This window comes from Myotis yumanensis, unplaced genomic scaffold (assembly GCF_028538775.1).
Source record: "Myotis yumanensis isolate MYYU_CA2020_CCGP unplaced genomic scaffold, mMyoYum1.0.hap1 SCAF_7, whole genome shotgun sequence".
In the NCBI taxonomy this organism is placed as follows: Eukaryota; Metazoa; Chordata; class Mammalia; order Chiroptera; family Vespertilionidae; genus Myotis; species Myotis yumanensis.
Genome location: NW_027223758.1, coordinates 18,177,709 through 18,198,402, shown reverse-complemented (window position 1 = coordinate 18,198,402; position 20,694 = coordinate 18,177,709). Strand labels below are relative to the sequence as shown.

The window sequence follows — 20,694 nt, the reverse complement described above, 5'->3', positions numbered from 1 at the left end:
CTTGGTTAAAACACATAGCGCTAAGAAGGGGAGCAAACATATTAAGAACAGTATGCCATATACGCCAGGTCCCTTGAAACATATGCTGTGCAGATGTTTCTTCCCTGCAGCGACTGTGTCAAGCGACTGCTTCCGGCAGAAAAACCCTAACTTAACTCTGGTGCCGTGTCACATACAGAAATTTTTTGATATTTGCAACCATAGTAAAACAAAGACTTATATTTTTGATATTTATTTTATATATTTAAATGCCATTTAACAAAGAAAAATCAACCAAAAAAATGAAGTGACACGCGTGTCATAGGTTCGCCATCACTGTTCTGGGCTCTTTGGAGAGAATTGGAGGAGGGGTGAATCTGAGCGGGGCCCTCCCAGCACAGCCCAATGGAATATGAGACCAAGTAACAGAAAGCCAGTCGCCATCATTTGTGAGGTTATTAAAACACACAGACAAAAATCCTCACCTCTCTAAAATAAGATTGCTACTTATTTTTTTATTTTTTGTTAATCCTCATCCAAGGATATTTTTTCCATTGAATTTTAGAGTGGAAGGGAGGGAGGAAGGGGGAAAGACAGAGAGAGAGAGAGCATCAGTGTGAGAGAGACACATTGATTGGTTGCCTTTCTGCAAGCAGTGGGATCAAACCTGCAATCCAGGTACATGCCCTTCACTGGGAATCAAACCTGTGACCTTTAGATACATAGGCTGATGCTCTAACCACTGAGTAGCACCATCCAGGGCTAAGATTGCTATTTAGACCCATATTTTAAAGAAGCCAGTTTGTAAATATGTGTAGTAAATAAAATGAGACAATGCCAAAGGGAAAGCATGAAGCACTTGTACTATCCATGTTGGTAATGCTGCTGCTCTTAGAATCAGCACCGCCACAACTCCGACATGGAGATGGAACTATGATTTTTAGTTTTAGCGGTTTAAAATATTTTAGCCAAGCTGTATCAGTCAGTAGTACATAGTCTGTAATTCTTGATTTTTTTTCATTTTACCATCACTTTATAACCTAGTATGAACCTTCAAAGACTTGTTTTTAATATCAAATTATAATTCATCCTTTGATATATCTGGATCATCTTTGAAGAAAGTATACCATATATTTATATACTAACATCAGAAAAACATGCAAAGATTTTTGTTTTCACCCAGAATTTTTCTGGTAACTTTTCTTTAGAAACCAACTGGTATGGGCAATTTTGTGTTACTGGTCAAGATTCCTTTTTGGTTTTGGATTTTTTTTTATTATTGAGGTATAATTGACATACAACATTATATTAATTTCAGGTGTATAACATAATGATTTAATTTTTGTATATGCTGCAAAATGATCACTACATTAAGTTTAGTTACCATCCATCACCATACATATTTTAAAAAATTTGTTTTTCTTGTGATGAGAACTTCTAAGGTTTACTCTCTTAGCAGCTATCAAATATGCAGTGTAGTATTATTAGCTATAGTTGCCATGCTTCACATTACATCTCATGACTTATTTATGTTGTAACTGGGAGTTGGTACCTTCTGATTCCCTTCACCCATTTTGTCCACCCTCTACTTTCCCCCATCTTGGCAACCACCAGTCTGTGTTCTGTATCTATAAGCTTGGTTTTCAGGATTCCTTTTAAATAGAGGATGGAGTTGATAAAATATTTATCCAATTTTTGATGAAACTTGCTCAGTAATTCCCAAGTGTTGGCCAGAACCTTGAGAACCATCGTCTAGAAATTGCTTTCTCTCACCTCTCTCAGCAGTTAATATGTGCTACCTGTATTGTCTTGGACTGAGACCTTCTCAGTGATTTCTACCACACCCCCCTTTTCTCTGCCCCACTTCACTCGCAGAATTGACCTCTACTCTGTGTTCCTCCTTCTAGCCTACCAGACTGCCTGCAGGATTTATGCCTTTCCCTTCACTGGCAAGGGCTTGGGGGCAGGCAGGGATGACAGTTTGATGTGTCTGCTTGACACAGGCCTGGCCCAGTCAGTCCCCACAGAGCATTTCCTGGGTTGGAGGAAGAGTGTTCATCTTTGTTTGCAGGTATTTAGCCCACAGCCAAACCCCACAGCCCAGGCCCAGACACAGCCTTCCTCAGTCAGTAGCACTCAGTGATGGCCTTGGTCAGACTGTGCTTATTTGCAGTGGAGAGAACACTGGCCTTACCTCAGCACACATTCTTGTCCTTGGTGTACTAGACGCAGATGTGAATTCAACAGAGTGGAAGGTAGCCGTCTGCCTTTGACAGAGTTCTTTATTGAGGCCTTGGGGGAACCATGGACTGTGAAGTCTTAAGGACCCTATCAACTTCAGTATTTCGGTGCCTTCTTCGTGAAAAGAAGTTCTTTATTTATATTACTTTTGGGCAGCTTCAGTCTGTGTACCTAATTACAGAATCTAAGGACTTGCCTTGTATTGGTCGAATGATTATTACTCTTTTCTCCTAGGATTGGGTGATGGTAAGTATAGAAATCTCAGTTCTGAGAAGTGAATTTTGTCACTTTGGGAGGGGTGGGAGGTGGACTTTAGGATTTTGAAGGTCTGTGTAGATTCTTCAGGTTTTATAATTAAATGTAAGTCCTAATATTTCATATTTGGTCACATAATTTAACATCTAGTTGTTAAAAGCAGAACTTACCTTTTTCACTATTTCTTCAAAATTTTCATGGAGTTTGGTATAAGTATGTTTGACATGTAAATGTAATTGAATTATAAATAATACAGTTGGTAATGAAATATCTCCCTTGGCCCTTTGCTTCAGAGAGAAAAAAGAATACTCAGCATGCCATGCATTTCCTCAGTGTTGATGAATGCTTCAGGGAATGTTTTGATCAGTGGCAAAGTGTCATTCGGTTTCCAGCTGTTGCCAGGTGTTGCGAAGTCTCAACTTCAGTCCCTGACATCTCTGGTTTCCAAAACCAACTACCTCCTCTTAGAAGAGTTTCTTCACCTACTCATTTCCCTCGGGCGTTCTCCTTTTCATCTTGTATTTTTCCGCTCTCTTGACAGACCTGCATGGGCAAGGATGTCACTCTGCACGTCTCAGCAAGCAACCCAGCAATGCTGCTGTACCAGAAGTTTGGATTCAAGACTGAGGAGTATGTTTTAGATTTCTATGATAAGTATTACCCCTTGGAGAGCACAGAGTGTAAACATGCGTTCTTTCTGAGGCTCCGGCGCTGATGGGACTTGGAGAGAGCTCTTCACAGAGAAACACATATGCTTCTACAGACAGGTCTTCACATAGACCTTACTCATTTCACTGTGAGTCTAATCTCTGCGGTTAGACATTCATCCAAACTCTCAGCGAAGATGAGGAAAGAGGTGGGCGGTGGAATGAGTAGTGACCAGCCCGTCAGTAAAATCGCTGTGTCCAGTCCTTTCTGGAGAGGCCTTCAACCCACATCTGGGGACTCCACAGTTAACTAGCACTGAGATGCTGCTGTCCTCTTTCCATCAGACAGTTTGTAAGATTAAAAGTATCTAAACTGATACTCTTGGTGAGAGAGAATTCATCTGTCCTAATTTAAAGAATGAGCAAATGTGATCGCTGTCAAAGATTCATGCAGAGTCCTGGGATGGTGAGAGATTATGAAATGGTTACATAAAGGGATGCCAACCCTTTTCCCAGACTTGATGTGCTGTCATTGAACCCAGCAGGACTTTAAGTCACTGAGGTTCTGTTGTCTCCCTCTGACTTTGGTCACAGTCAAAATAAACTAAATGTTGTCTCTATACATTACTTCGCCTGTTCTGTTAGCATCTCACACCAGGGGTTGGCCTGGGAGTGGAGGGTCTCAGCCTCCCTCTGCCTGTGAAGTTGGTTTGGTGTTGGAGTGGCTGAGCAGCCTGGATGGAGGTGTGCGGTGGAGGTGTGCTGGGGGCAGACCTGTATGGTCTGCAGGACTAGGCTGTTTGGTGTGGGGGGGTGTTGGAGACGGACTCTTTTTTTGTTTGTTTTTTCATTTATTTACAGAGTATTTACTAATAGTTAATACATCCCAGACATTTTGATGGTATTTGGAAGGTTAACATGATAAAAGTGAGTTCTCAGAATGCTCAGGTTAAGAGAGAATCATAAAAATGGGGAAATTATAAATGACCCCCTGAAAATTGGCATGAAATGTGTAACTCGTAAAGGCATTGCTCCCAGGGATACATTTGATACAAATTTCTTGGATTGCACACTTCTGCCTAATAGAGAATTTTTCCCCCAAAACATTAACACTGCATGTGGGGAGTTAATAGGTTTACAAAAGAAAAAGCATTTCCTTGAGCAATTTACAGTTAAACAGCTTTAAAATAAATTTATCTTTATTGTTAAAAGTATTACACATCCCCCCCCAGACTCCCTTCATTTCACTGTTGTCTGTGTCCATGGGTTATGTACATATGCATATAAGTTATTTGGTTAATCTCTTCCCACTGCCACCCTACTCTTCCCTCAGATTCCTCAGTCTGTTCCATGCTTCCATGTCTCTAGATCTGTTTTGTTTGTCACTTTATTTTGTTCATTATATTCCACCCATGAGTGTGATACTTGTCTTTTTCTGACTGACTTATTTCACTTAGCATAATACTCTCCAAGTCCCTCCATGCTATCTCAAAGGGTAAGAGAGCCTTCTTTTTCACAGCTGCATAGTATTCCATTGTGTACCACATCTTTTTTAATCCACTTATCTGATGGGCACTTGGGCTGTTTCTGGAACTTAGCTATTGTAAATAGCACTGCTATGAACATAGGGGTGCATATATTCTTTCTGGTTGGTGTTTCAGGATTTTTAGGATATCTGGGTCAAATGGCAGTTCTATTTTTTAATTTTTTGAGGAAACTTTATATTGTTTTCCATAGTGGCTGAACGGTCTGCATTTCCACCAGCAGTGTACTAGTGTTCCCTTTTCTCCAATACTTGTCATTTGTTTATTTGTTGATGTTAGCCATTCTGGCAAGTGTGAGGTGATACCTCATTGTCACTTTAATTTGATGATTAGTGACTTTCAGCATTTTTTCATGTGTCTCTTGGCAATCCGTATGTCCTCTTTGGAGAAGTATCTATCTAGGTCCTTTCCAATTTTTAATTGGATTGTTTGTCTTTCTTTTGTTAAGTTGTATGAGTTCTTTATATATTTTGGAAATTAAGCCCTTATCAGATATATCATTGCCAAATATGTTTTCCCATACAATGGGATCCCTTTTCATTTTGTTGATGGTTTCTTTTGCTGTGCAGAAGCTTGTTATTTTGATATAGTCTTATTTGTTTATTTTTTCCTTTATTTCCCTTACCCTAGGAGATGTATCAGCAAACATGTTTCTATGAGAGGTGTTTGAGATTTTGCTGCCTATGGTTTTTTTCTAACAACTTACATTTAAGTCTTTTCTCCATTTTGAGTTTATTCTTGTGTATGGTATAAGTTGTGATCTAGTTTAATTTCTTTGCATATATCTGTCCAGTTTCCCCAACACCATTTGTTGAAGATACTGTCTTTACTCCATTGTATGCTCTTGCAAATGGCTTTCTAGATGTGAAGAGGAAAGCTGTCCAGGCTTCCTGGCGGAAGCTGCTTTTAGAGCTCAGTCAGCAATGCCTGTTCTACACGGAGCACTGAGCTCAAGTAGAGCCTGGTGTGTTAAGCAGGTCTTTCACATCTGTCACCCTTCAGTAAGATGCCGGCAAGTATTACAGCATTCCCACTGCCACTGCAGGGCATAGCAGCAGTGTCGTGGGAAAGTGGAGGTACTTCAGTCTGGGGCCAGTTACTCAGTGCCTTATAGGTTGTGCATCTCAACATTTACCAGAACTATGTGATAACAAAAAGAGTAAGTAATATCTTTGCTACCTATCGCTACATAAGAAACCACCACAAAATCTAGTGGTTTAACACCATACCAGTTTATTATCTTGGAATCTGTGGGTTTTCTGGGCAGTTCTCTCTGCATGGTGCCGGCTGGGTCACTGGGGCAGCTGCCATCACCTGGGAGCTCAGATGGAGGTGCTGGCCAGGGATATTGATTCTCTCCCAGGTGGGTCTCTTGGAATGGTGGCTGGGTTTCAGGAAGGAGCATTCTTCCAACATTCCAGGAGAACAAACCCCAATTGCAAGTGCTTGTCAAGCCTTTGCTTATAACGTGCTTACTACTGACCCATTGGCTGGGGCCAGTCACCTGCCCAAGCTTCTAGTCCACGGGGGAGCGCTTCAGAAGGGACAAATACCAGGATATGTGGTTCATGAAGGGCGCCACCAAAGTGCAGCCAACCACAAAAGGCCATTACAGAAAAGTCATCTAAAGCGCGAACACCGCCCCAGTGTTTGGCTCAGTGGGTAGAGCATCGGCCTGTGGACTAAAGGGTCCCAGGTTTGATTCTGGTCAAGGGCACATGCCCGAGTTTCGGGTTTGATCCCCACCCCAGTACAGGGCGTGCTGAAGGCAGCCAATCAATGATTCTCTCTCATCACTGATGTTTCTCTCCCCCTTCCTCTCTGAAATCAATAAAAATTTAAATAAATAAATAAAGCTCTAACACCTAGATGGCATCTGCCCAGCTTAGAATAGTTCCCCTTTGGGGCCTCTGGGTAGGCCATTGCTGGTGGACACCTTATTCATGCTGGGAATTTTAGTGAGTGTGTGTCCAGTGTCTCTAATCATGCAGGAGCTCTGGGGTGGCCACAGTCTTTTGTATTTTATTTTGTTTCTGGGTTAGTCTTAAAGAGAAATGGAACAGAAAGCATGAGACTGTTGCAGACAGACGTGAGGTGAGAGGCCTCTCTCTCCCTGAGGCCTGGTTGTGGTTCCTCCTCAGAATCCGGAAAGACACCTCCTTACCCCCGTCCCATTCTCATAGTAAGTGGCCTCTCTCCCCTTTTAAAGTCTTATTGAGATAAAATTTGCATACTATAAAATTTACTAATTTTAGATGTACAGTGCAATGATTTTTTTAGTGGATTATTACAGAGTTGTGTAACCATCATCCAATCCAGTGTTAAAAACATGGGCCCAGAAAGATCCTGGTGCTCCTTTGCAGTCAATCCCCACTCCCACCCCCAGCCCTAGGTAACCACTAATCTGTGTTCTCTCTATAGATTTGCCTTTTGTAGACACGTCAACATGTCAAAGGACCTTTTTTTGCTTTACCTCAAGTTGGTTTCTGTTACTAGCTACCAAAGAGGCTTCTCTAACCCAGAAGAGCCAGTCACTGTGGATATGGTATAAAGCTTCCAAGGCCTTTTATGCACACAAGTCCTTACATATACCAACTTTTTTCCATATACTAATTTTTAAAAAAAATATATTTTATTGATTTTTTACAGAGAGGAAGGGAGAGGGATAGAGAGTTAGAAACATCGATGAGAGAGAAACATTGATCAGCTGCTTCCTGCACACTCCCTACTGGGGATGTGCCTGCAACCAAGGTACATGCCCTTGACTGGAATTGAACCTGGGACCCTTGAGTCCGCAGGCCGACGCTCTATCCACCGAGCCACACCGGTTAGGGCTCCATATACTAATTTTTAAAATGAATTGTGATCACACTGTATATTTTGTTCTCTTATATGTATAATTTTTTTAAGTGATCATAGCATTCCAAGTTATCAAACATTTTTTATATATTTTTTTATTGATTTCAGACAGAGAGAGGGGGGGAGGTAGAAACATCAATGATGAGAGAGAATCATTGACTGGCTGCCTCCTACCCGCCCCCTCCTGGGGGTGGAGCCCGCAACCCCAGCATGTGCCCTGACCGGGAATCGAACCGTGACCTCCTGATTCATGGTCCATACTCAACCATTGAGCCACACTGGTCAGGCATTGATTTTCTCTCTTAATCCTCGTAGAGATCCTTCCAGGTCAAAAAGCATAGGTTTAGCTTACTTTTAAACAGAGCTGCAGAACATTCCATAGGTGTATAAGTATCACAATTTCTTCAACCATCCCCCCATTGATGGATAATCTGCCAGTTTCCCACTTGGGGTGACTACAGCCAAGGCATCAAAAACCATCCTTATACATACAGCCCATTGCATTTGTGCTGAGTACTCTGAGTCACTTCTGAAATTAGATTTCAAACAGAGTCAAGCAGCAACACAAATTTCCTCCAGTCCATAATGTTCAGAGCTCTTCTGCAGAGGGAGTAAGGCTGGTCTCCAGGATCCATTGGCTCACACCTCATGTCCAGTAGCATGCAAGCCTGGCATTTTCCAGAGCAGGACCGAAACATCCTCTAGGAAGCTGGCCACACCACATTTCTCTTTCAACACGAACAGACTGTTGAGACCTGTCTGCTATCTCCTAGCAGATGCCTCATCTTTATATGGCAGATGAGTCCAACATTACCACCTGTTGACCGAACTTCACACATCCCTTCTCAGCTAGTTCACGGGTGTCTGCTAATTATATACTTTAGAAAGGTTTTGCTAGAAATTTTAGGCAGAGCCCAGGCTTCTGTAGGTGGGACTACAGATGGTCCACAAGCAGCCAGTTGCAGACTTAGGTGGAGTCAACTTGTATGACAAATAATTTGTCTGAGATCATAATTTTGATCTTCACATGGGGCACAATGCCTTACACCAGGAATAATAGGTAACATTCATGGAATATTGTTTCATGTCAGGCACTGAATTAAACACTTTTACATAGACCACCTCATTTAATTTCCTCCACAACTCTGTTGTATAATCCTGGTCTGTTACCTATTGCCACGGTAATTCTGCATAAAACCATGCCAAAAATTGTGACGTAATATAGCCACCAATTTTTTGCTTATGATTCTGTGAGTGAATAATTTAGGCTGAGCAGTCCTTCTGGTCTCATCTGGGCACCCTCATGGGTCTGTGGTCAGCTGCAGGTCAACTAGGGAGCTCAGCTTCTGGTAGTTGGCTGGCTGATAGTAACATTTTAAAATGAGACCAATTATTAGAAGTTATGAAAAAAAGAAAAACTACCAATGAAGTGAAGAAGGGCAGCTACTGTCTAAAAGGGTGTAGCCCCACTTCTCCCTCTCCTAGTGGAGACCTCGAATGTGCTATCTTAGTAATGACTTGGGAGCAGTAGTGTTAGGTGCCTGCAATATCACTAGAAGACTTCTAGTTCAACAAGTTGGTCAGCAGGATATAAGCAGACAGTTAACTGCAATCTGAATGACTCACACTCAAGAACTTTACACCCCAGGTTTTCAACGTAATTTCCAAGAGAACAATAAACTCACAGGCTGGGAGAGAAGGTCATGAGTCAGGACTGGACCAAGACTAGGAGAGTATGTAACACAACCATCTCACATGGCTTGGTGTCTCATCTCTTCATCACCTTTCACAGCTGGGGAAACCAATTCACCAGATTATGTGGTGAAGTCAGATGGACCAGTCTCCTTCCCAGTGGTGGTAGCATCTGGGTACAACTGTATAGTTTTCTTTCTGCACTAATTTCATGGGTTTGTTTCCATGGAGAATACATTGGGGCTCTCTTATTCATATATATATATATATTCACATATATATTTACACATATATATTTACATATATTTTATTGATTTCAGAGAGGAAGGGACCTATGAATCAGGAAGTCAGGAATCAAACCTTGATCTGGTTCATAGGTCAACGCTCCACACCAGCCAGACAATTTCTGCAAAAAGTGTCATTGGGATTTTTGATTGTACTGACTGTAGATCACTCTGGGTAATATTAACATCTTAACAATATTGTCTTCTAATCCAAGAACATGAAATGTCTTTCCATAAATGTCTTATTTATGTCTTCTTTAATTTCTTTTAGTGATGCTTTGTACTTTTCAGTGCACAAATCTTTCATCTCCTTGGTTAATTCCTAAGTGTTTTATTCTTTCTGAAGCTACTGTAAATGGAATTATTCTTTTAATTTCCTTTTCAAATTGTCCATTGTTAGTGTATAGAAATGTAGTTGATATTTGTGTGTTTGTTTTGTATACTGCTCTATCTCTTGTTTTTTTTAAATAATTTTTTATTTATTTCAGAGAGGAAGGGAAAGGGAGAGAGAGAAACATCAATGATGAAAGAGAATCACTGATCAGCTGCCTCCTGCATGCCCCCTACTGGGGATAGAGCCACAACCCAAGCATGTGCCCTTGACCGTAATCGAATCCGGGATCCTTCAGTCCGCAGGCCAATGCTCTATCCACTGAGCCAAACTGGCTAGGGCTCTATCTCTTGCTTTTAAAAAATGTCTGCATTGGGCCAAAACCGGTTTGGCTCAGTGGATGGAGCGTCGGCCTGCGGACTGAAAGGTCCCGGGTTCGATTCCGGTCAAGGGCATGTACCTGGGTTGCGGGCACATCCCCAGTGGGAGATGTGCAGGAGGCAGCTGATCGATGTTTCTCTCTCATCGATGTTTCTAACGCTCTATCTCTCTCCCTTCCTCTCTGTGGAAAATCAATAAAATATCTTTTTAAAAAAATGTCTGCATTGGGACTTTCCCACACAATCAATATTTACACAAACCTCATCATACCCTGGATAGCATTTCATGGTATGGGTATTCTAGCCTGTTTTTGTACCTGAGCTGAGAATAGTTTTAAAGTAGTACCCACTTAATTACCTCTATTTTGCCTCTTGGCCCACAAAGCCTTTTAAGAAAAAATTTGTCAAAACCCTTTCTAGAACACACTTGGCCAGTCTCCCATTGAAAGGACAGTTGAGTTGTTTCCAACACAATGCTATTATAAACAACTAGAGGCCCTGGTGTAGGAAAATTTGTGCACTGGGGCGGGGGAGGGTTTCTCAGCTCAGCCTGCGCCCTCTTAAGGGATGTCCACCTAAGCCACAGTCGGACATCCTTAGCGCTGCTGCAGAGGCGGGAGAGGCTCCCTCTACTGCCGCTGTGCTGGCCAGCCATGAGCTGGCTTCTGGCTGAGCGGCACTCCCCCTGTAGAAGCACACTGACCACCAGGGGGCAGTTCCTGTGTTGAGCGTCTGCCTCCTGGTGGTCAGTGTGCATCATTGCAACTGGTCTTCCTGGTAGTTCTAGGGCATTTGCATATTACCCTTTTATTATATAGGATGGTTCTCTAACATTCTCTTCACTGATTTGCCCTCAGATAGATCAATAGGGTAAATCTCTAGCAGAGGAAGAACTGCTAGATCAAGGAATACATTTTAATTTTTGATAGTGAACCCCAAATGGACCTGGAAAAAATCACAGCCATTTTCCTCTCATCAGGAGTGCCTCTTTCCCTACATGCTTACAATGTGAATTATTGATTTTTTAATTTACCAGCTCTCAAAAACCAACAACACAGTTCTTTATATATTAAGGCAATTGAGCCTTTGTCATATGAGTAGCAAATATTTTTTCCATGTTAGTTGTTTGAAAAACTTTTAAAATAAATATTTCCCCCTAAATATCTGTATATAAATGTAGCAGTTTTTTCCTTTATGGCTCCTGGGTTTTATGTCTTACTTAGATCTCTTCTTAAAGATGATTTTTTAAAAAAAATGCTCGAGTTTTCTTCTGGTACTTTTATGTTTTTAAAAGTACTTTCATCCATCTGGAATTGACTTTGGTGTAAGGAGTAAGGTATGGCTCCAGCTGGCACTCAGCTGTCCCAAAGCCATTTATTGAATAATCCATCTTTTTTTTTTCCCACTGCTTTGAAATGCCACCTTTCCATATGTATTTGGGTCTATTTTTGGGCTCTCTAATTTGTCCCATTGATCTAGCTGTAAATTCATATGCTATTTCAAACTTCTTTAATTTAGTTTTATAATGCTTTTTATTATTTGGAAGAATAGTCTCTCCCTATTAGCCTTCTTTGTAGGATTTTCTTAGCTTTTCTTGCATATTTTACTTTTCACATGAACTTTAGAATCATCTTGTGTAATTAAAAAGTAGATCTTTTCATTGACTTTGCATTAAATTCTTAGATAAATTTAAAGAGGAAAAGTATAATATTGGTCTTTCCTATTTGAAAATAGGGTATTCATTCAATTAAAAAAATTCTTTGCTAATGCTTTATGGTTTTGGTTTATATAAATTCATTTTAATTGAGTTTATTCCCAGGTATTCTATCTTTTGTGCACTGTAAATGGGATTTTTCTTATATTATTCTAATAGGTTTTTTGCACATGAAAAAATGATTTCTTTGCATATTAAATTTGCAATTAGCCACATTATTGAAATTTCTTATTTCTATTCATTTTTCAGTTGACTCTCTTGCATTTCTCAGATACACAGTTGCATTGCCTGCAAGTAACAATTTTACTTTCTCCTAAAAATTAATTACATGTGTACTTTTACTACAGGATTTCATTGCAGGGCCATGTAAGGAGCTCCTAGTTCTGTCCTCCTAGAAGTCTATGTCTACAGCTGGGATATACCAGCTTCAAATGGCTCTTCTCTCCATTCTGGGCCCCAGTGGCTGATTTCCCACAAGCATAAAGCTTAACAGAAAGGAGTTTTAAGCAAAGGAATGACAGGATCATATCTGGAGTTAGGAAAACCACCCTGGCCAGAGTGAACAGACTGCCTAAAAGGACCGGCAGAGTCTGCAGAAGACTGGTAAACAGACCAGCACAGCCCTCATGATGAGAGGACCCAGCAGCTGGGACGTGGGCAGAGGCCAAACCTGAGGGAGATCAAGGAGGTAGAATTTGTTAAAGTTGTTATTACATGTCACATATTAGCACTTGAAGCCCAGCTGTCCTAGGATCATTTCCCATCACTTACAGATGGAGGAACTGGAGCCCAGAGCAGTAATGTGCCTAGGTCTCCTGGCTAGCAGATGATGGTGCCAACACTGGGCTTGGCTGTTAAACCCCTGAGTGACACTAGAGGGCAAGAGAAGGAGCCACTGAGGGCTGGGGGTTTTGGAGGCTGCCACCCAGCAGGAGAGCCAGCAGGAGCATGGGAAGAGTTCTGGGGCCGGGGAGGAAGATTTCCACTCTGGATATGCTGTGTGGACAGTCTGACAGACAGTGGGGTCTCTACCAGGTACTGAGACACCCATCCTTTCTGCAGCCCTGAGGGTGGCTAACTTAAGATTAGGTGTCATTCAAGTTCAACAGTGGGAGCTGAACTTCTCCACAACAGGCCATTCCCCCTGCAACATGCCCTGGGCGCTGCTCCATCTGCCACATTGACCTTTCTCATGGCACCTACCTGACCGCTCTGCCACTTGCTATCTGGGAGACTGTGGCCAAGTTTTTTAACCTTTCTATGCCTCCATCTCCTCATCTGTAGAGTGTGTATGTTAATGGTACCTCCCTCAAAAGGTTGTTATGAGGATTAAATGAAATAATATTAACGCACGTGTAAGTGCTATTTAAGTATTTGTTAAGTAAATAAATACAATGAGAATTTTGTATGGGATATACTATGAGTATTATAGGACAGTTTTATTTGGGGGTTGGAATGATGTCAAGAAAGATAATTTTGGGGTGCCTCTTACCTGAACTTCCTTGCTATGGGCCAGGTAGACCCAGAATTCATCTCTCCTTGACAGTCCAGTGTCTATGGGGAAGTAGGCCATTTTATGATTCTAATTTTTTAGTTCCTTCTCCCACTAACAGCTATGTCAGGTCTTTTGTAATCATTTGTTTCTTGTGTGATATATTTTTATCATTAAAAAACCTTTTTATGAGGTATATAAACTCAGAAAAGCATATTGTAAGTGTACATTGCAATGAATATTCCCAAATTGAACACACCCTGTCATCAGATCAAGAAACAGAGCGTGGTCAGCCCCTCCCAGTCCCTCCCACCCCCAGGGTCACCACTGACTGAGTGGACATCTGACTGCGTGGCTGTGCTCTGCCTGTCGTCACACTTGATATAAATGGAATCCCATGCCAGCTCTGGCTTTTTGGGCTCCACACTACGTATGTGAGATACATTCATGCTGCTGAGTGTAGCAAGAGTGTGTGTATTCTCATTGTGTGAATGTTTCTGTCACATATTTTCATTGCTATAAAAGACTGTTGTGTGAATAAACCACGATTTACTTATCCATCCTTCTATTGATGCACATTTGAGTTGTTTCTAGTTGGAGGATGGTACAAACAAATACAGAGAACACTCTTTGGGTGGTTCCATGCACTCATTTTTCTTGCTATATCAGAGAGTCTGGGTGGAAATGGTGCCAAACAGATTTCCAAGGTGGTTGTACCAATTTACACCTGCCTGGAATTAGTTAACTTTAAGAGGTTGGACCTTTCTTTAATAGTTCCTATATTTCAGTAATTCAAATGAGTCCTGGGATGGCTTACGGTGATCCCAACTGTCTTCATTTTCAATAGAGGATTGTAAAATGGCGCTCAAGGAATATAATTTGCTTTTCATTTACTAACGTTAAAGAGAGAAGTTAATTTATTTACCCAAAGACCCAGAGAACAATGGAGACTAGCATTCTTAAGTCACTCTTCACTTTGTTAACTATCAATTAATTAACAGCATGCTGGTCAAGATCTGGGGCTCTGGAGCAAGCCTCTCGGGTGTAGGTGCTGGCTGCCCCACCAGCTCGCCGGCCATCCCAGTGCAAGGGATTTGACCCCTTGTGCCTCTGTGTCCATTGTAAAATGGGTATACAATAGTACTTACTTCATAGGATGGTTAAATGAGATTTTCTATGTGAGATCCTTAAAATAAGGCATGACACACAATAAATGCTCAATAAACATTGGTGGTGGTTGTTTTGGTATCCTCAAAAGTGGATCAATAATTTAAAAATAAGAATCAAGGCAAAATGTATTAAAACAATGCTGTTAGCTGCTGTGCTTATTAACACACGGACCTCTCCTAGCCAGAAGCCAGGTATGCAGAAACACCACCTGAGAGAGCAAACACAGTGGGTTGTGAGAAGCCAAGTCGCCACACTAAGGCTCAAGTTCAAGACTGGAGCATAGCTTCTCACTCACCCCAGTACAGATGGTGGGCCCCATGTGTAACTGAAACTAAGGTTTGGCTGCCTGCTGCCACAAAAACCAAACTCATGAGAGATGCTCGTGAAAAAGGAAAGAGGTTTATTCAAGTGCTGGATACCTGAGAAGATTGGCGACTCTTGTCTCAAAGCCCAACTTAACATCTCAGTGTAGGCAGAGGTTTTTTTGTTTTGTTTTTTAATATATCTTTATTGATTTCAGAGAGGAAGAGAGAGATAGAAACATCAATGATGAGAGGGAATCATTGATTGGCTGCCTCCTGCATGCCCCCTACTGGGGACCAAGCCTGCAACCTGCATGTGTGCCCTTGGTGGGAATCAAACCCTGGACCCTTCAGTCCACAGGCTGACGCTCTGTCCACTGAGGCAAACCAGCTAGGGCGGCAGAGGTGTTTTTTTAAGGAGAAAAAGGCAAAGCAGAACAAAGAAATAAAGGGGTAGAGGGGCAAAAAGTTCTCTATGTGCAGGTCAGCACCGTTAATTCTGATAAGGACCTCAAAACTGGTCAAGTGATGGTCTGATGTGCATCATCCTGATCTTCATCATCCCGGTTCTACATTTGAAGGTCAGCAAATCTGAAACTGGGATGACTGAAGGTCAGAGTCTGCATCTTCTGAAGTTAGTTCTGGGATTCTTATACAAACATGCTGTTTGTCTACAAGCTACATATTATTATAGAGTCAACATTTACAGAAACAATGTCAAAAGAATGGTGGTGTGGCTTACAAATTCCCACTGTTACACAAGTCTGGTGAGCTGCTGGTTAGGGGAGAAAGAGGATCACTGCAGGCAGGTCTGGCCTTGAGGTGTGACCAAAGGATCACAGGAGCAGAGCAGAACAAACAAGAAGATTAACAAGACCTCAGTCAGCTCAGATCTGTATGGTAGGAAAGCACTGAAAAGATTTCCATTGTAGCGGAGAACAGTATCTGACATTTTAAGTGATAATCCCAAGGCATCAAGAAAAAGACAAATATTGTCAGCTATAATTAAAAATAAGTTAAGAAAGAAAAATTCAAGTAATATTCTCTACCCTCTGTCTAGAAAGTAAACAATAGATATTTTGTTCTGATAAAGAGAATTTAGGGTTCTTCAACATTTTAAGAGGCAAAAAAGAGATGTAGGCCAAACTTTAGGGTACTTAAAAATCATATCACAATTACAAAGTGAGGTTCTTATTTGAATCTTGATTCTCTTTTAAAATCTGCTAAACTGCTAAATGAAATATCAGAGAAAGAGAAGGGTTCAAAACAAAAGGAATTTTATCTATTACATAAGAGAGTCTGAATCTGAACAGCTCACTAATTTAGAGTAGGATCTGGGGTTAAAAGGTTGGCCAGCAAATAGAATAGAGCAGGCACATGAAATATATGAAGAGCACAGAGTAATGAGTTCCTCACTCCTAAGGAGTTTCTCTTTAAATGGTAAGGGAGAGAGAGCAAAAGCTAGAGCAAGAATGAAAGAAAGAGCATGTTACAAGGTATTTCTAGGTCTTTATTTCCACATTGGAAAAAAATGCTCAATCTCCTACAGGTAGGTATGAGAAAAGCACCCTGAGTGGAAACATGTTAGCAATGGTAGATTAGCACCACCTATTAGAATACTGTGGGCCCAGTGCATGAATTTGTGCACCTTGAAAGGAATTGTGGGCCGAGAGGCTACAGTGGGCACAGGGGTGGGTCTCAGACCATCCTTTGCACCCCCACCTGGCCCCTCCTGCCATGGCCCCCTGGTCCCCTGTCTGCCTGCAGCCCTGCTGCCATGGCTTCCATGCACTGATGGCACCCGCCCTGCTTGCACCCGATGACAGTGCAGAGCGATTGGGGCCAGGGCCAGCAGCAGGTGTAAGTGGGGCCGGTGCCGGCAGTGGGTGTGAGCTGTGGCTACCGGCCCCGCTTGCCCCTCAGGAGCAGGGGGAGGTGGAGAAGCCCCGAGGGGTGATCGGGGCCGGCAACCACCGCTCGCACCTGCTAACAGCACTGAGCAATTGGGGCCAGCGCCAGGCGCTGGCAGTGGGTGTGAGTGGCAGTTCTGGCGCCGGCAGCGGGTGCAAGCAGGGCCAGCACTGGCAGCAGGTGCGAGTGCCGGGCAGGACTGTGGCACATGGGAGCAAAGAATTTTCAGTAACCACCAGAGGCTTGCCCTGATGACAGTGACTGGTGCCCCACCTTGGTCTGGTGCCCCTACTCACCTGCTCCACCATCGCGCTGCAGCTGACACCCTCTATCTTCTGTGCTCTGCCATCTGCTGCCTACGCCCGCCATGTTCTGTGCACGCCCCCTGGTGGTCAGCACACGTCATAGCAACAGGTTGTTTGGTTGTTCGTTCCACGGTTCAGTCTATTTGCATATTAGAGTTTTATAGAGAGAGATGTAGGCTGTACTATTTCAAACCCATGCTTCCTTTCACTTTTTTCATACGTATCTTTCATTATACAAGTACTGAATTCAAATTTTCTACCTATATCCACAGATATTCTGTTCCACTCCTGAATAAATGTCTTTTAAAAAGTCTGCTAGCCCTAGCCTATTTGGCTCAGTGGCTAGAGCATTGGCCTGTGGACCAGAGGGTCCGGGGTTTGATTCTGGTTATGGGCACATACCTTGGTTGCAGGGTCCTCCCTGGCCTGGGCCCTGATGCAGGAGGCAACCAATCAATGTGTTTCTGTCACATCAATGTTTCTCTCTGTCTTTCCCTCTCTCTTCCACTCTCCCTAAAAATCAGTGGGAAAATATCCTCATTTGAGTATTAACAACAATAACAACAACAAAAAGCTGCTCCAGAGTGTGGAATCTCCGAGAGAAGATGGGAGGAGTGGGAGGGGTTGGGCAGGTGGGAGGTAATCAACCAAAGACCTTGTATGCATATATGTATAACCCGTGGACACAGACAATAGGGTGGTGAAGGATGGGGGTGGGATGGGCAGGTTGGAGGGGGTCAATGGGGGGAAAAAGGGGACATATGTAATACTTTCAACAGTAAAGATGAAAAAAAGTTAATAAATAGAGTACAAAGAGGCTGAAAATAATATAGGATAAGTGGGTGGCATGAACTTGTAAAAAATATAAAAGTAAAAATAAAAAGCTCCAAAAGCAAAAATTAAGAAAATATGTAATGTATTTTTTAAATTTTTCCATCAAAATTGCTTTAAAATATGAAAAAGAAAAGGGAGGAAAGGAAGAAGAAAGGAAAAAAGAAAGTAGAAAAAAATAGTAATGTATTTTACAAGAATGTTAATCCAGAATATTATTTAGGAAGTTTTTGCCATATGGAAGAGTAGGGGTTGAGGTTGTCAGCAACCTAGAACTCTTTGATGAGTTTGTTGCTGAGATCTGTGGGTAAACAAGTGGTGGATCGTCAGGGACCCCGGCATCGCCCTGCCTGTGCCGCACATCTGTGGCCACGTTGCTAACCTCCAGGTACCAGATCAGCACCCACTTCACTGTATTATCTATACTAATAAAAGGGTAGTATGCTAATTAGACCGGGCTGACCGGCCATCTTCTGGATGTCCAACTTCCTTCCAGACAAAGCCATCTTGGTGGGGACTGAGGCAGAGGCCATTAGGGGTGAGATCAGGCCGGCAGGGGAGGGCAGTTGGGAGCAACAGGGTGGTGGGGGAGGGTTGTTGGGGGTGAGATCAGGCTGGCGGGGGGGGCAGTTAGGGTCGATCAGGCTGGCAGGGGAGGGCTGTTGGGGCAAGATCAGGTCAGCAGGGGAGGACCTTTGGGGGAGAGATCAGGCCAGCGGGAGGGCACTTGGGAGCAACCAGGGCGGCGGGGGAGGGCAGTTGGGGGCAAAATCAGGCCAGCAGGAGGGACAGTTGGGGGTGATCAGGCCAGCAGGGGAGCAGTTAGGCGTCGATCAGGCTGGCAGGGGAGTGGTTAGGGGTGATCAGGCTGGCAGGCCGAAGCGGTTAGGGGCAATCAGGCAGGCAGGCAGGCAAGTGGTTGGGAGCCAACTGTCCCGGATTGTGAGAGGGATGTCCGACTGCCGGTTTAGGCCCCACCTCACATGGATTGGGCCTAAACTGGAGGTCGGACATCCCCTGAGGGGTCCCAGATTGGAGAGGGTGCAGGCTGGGCTGAGGGACACCCCCCCCCCCATACACAAATTTTGTGCACCAGGCCTCTAGTGAAGAATAAAGAGAATAATGGATGAAGGTGCTCTCACTTCATGTAGGAAACTAAAAGGGGCAAGGAAACAGATTTGCTTGTGGAATGATGCTCTGGGCAGGCAGGGCAAGCAAATGGCAATTTCATTTGTTTATTTATTTACTTAAATTTATTTTTCAGTCACAGTTTAAATTTGATATTACTTTGTGTTAGTTTCAGGTGTACAAGCATAATGGTTAGACAATCATATACTTTATAAAATGGTCCCCCTGATATTTCAAGTACCCACCTGGCACCATACATAGTTATTACAGTATTATTGACTATATTCCCTATGCTGTACTTTACATCCCCGGAACTATTTTGTGACGACCAATGTGTAGTTCTTAATCCCTTTATCACCCAACCCCTCAAACCCCCTTCCCTCTGGCAATTCTTTTAGAGACGTGCACAGAACCCTAATATTTTAGTACAATTGTGTCCCCTTATCTACAGGGTATGTATGTCCCAAGACCCCCAGTGGATGCCTGAAACTGAACCTTATGTGTACTACGTGTGTGGACCCTTTAAGTATTTCTGGGGCCAGGCCTACATTTGCAAAACGGCAGGACTCTGCCATGGATAGCTTGAGCACCTGTTTGCTAATTGATTCAGGCTGCACCTAATCAACTTAGCTAAGAACTTGAATTTAAAAATGGTCAAATAGATCTCTATTAGAGCTTTTATAGTTCACATCCCAGGTGATGGGCCACTGTGACACCAACCTCCATTTCCTCCTCTGTGCAATGGGTACACATCCTCAAGGTGGTAGGAAGATGCCACTCTGTTGTTAATGTGGAGAGGTCCTTGAGGAGAGGGCCTAGGAAGCCGGACCTGGGTAATTCTCCTTTGTGGGTGTGCCCCAGAAACTTCTGCTCCTGCCTTGCTCACTGAGAGAGACTGGGTGATTCACCAGGTAAATCTGGGAGCAGCACCGAGGGTCCAGCCCATCTTCCCAGACACGCAAGATCCCAGGTACCGTTCGTTCTTCAAGTATTGGTGTCTTCAGCCAAAGTTCCTGGGCTCTGGCCGCAAACCGTGGGAGAGTGGAGCACCCACTGGCTCCTCTCTGTGGGGCATCGTTAGGGCATTAGTCACCAGGGAAGCCCTTGAGCATTTGTTTAGTTAATGTAGCAACAAGAAATGTTCTATGCTGGCAACTTGGGTATTTCAAACTGTCACCTCCAGAAAGCCCCATGGAGCCATTGCCCTTTACTCAAAAGGACAGTGGCCCTGAAAGCATAATGCCGGAACGTGGGCGGTGAGCCTGGCTCTGCTGCTTTGTATAAGCACAGGAAAAGATACTCTCTTTTTCAAAAGCCCTCCCGAAGTTATTTGGGCTCAGGGTGTCACTCCCTGGTCACACCTAGATTCTTGACTGATTTATTAAGTTCTCTGGGGAAAGGTTTTTCTCTCTTATTTGCTTGGCTCCTGTTCAGAGATGGTTACAAGAAGTGTGTGAAGACCTGGAGGCTCCAGTCACATGTGGCCCCCAGAGCTGCTTCAGCAGTTTCACGGAGCCCGAGGAGCGGGGCTGGGCTGGGGTGAGCCATTTACCTAAAGGTTTGGACACATGGGCAAGTTGAGGGCAATGCTGACCATTCCCAGAGATCAGGCAACAGGGAGTGTTGGGG

The 20,694-nt window shown here is 43.1% G+C and overlaps 1 protein-coding gene across 6 annotated transcripts in view; it reads left to right on the top strand.

Moving 5' to 3' along the window:
- KAT14 (lysine acetyltransferase 14) overlaps positions 1–20,694 on the top strand; it is a 61,416-nt gene that overhangs the window by 28,538 nt on the left and 12,184 nt on the right. For 2 of the 6 annotated variants that reach the window (XR_011472103.1, XM_070419865.1), the window contains exon 11: positions 3,017–3,105. Coding sequence is in view for 5 of the 6 variants with exons in the window: in XM_070419865.1 (XP_070275966.1) it covers positions 3,017–3,105 (89 nt within the window). In the remaining variant the exon portion in view is untranslated. Of the gene's footprint in view, positions 1–3,016; positions 3,850–20,694 lie in introns of those variants that run through there. The other 4 variants (XM_070419866.1, XM_070419864.1, XM_070419868.1 and 1 more) reach the window with 4 other exon arrangements.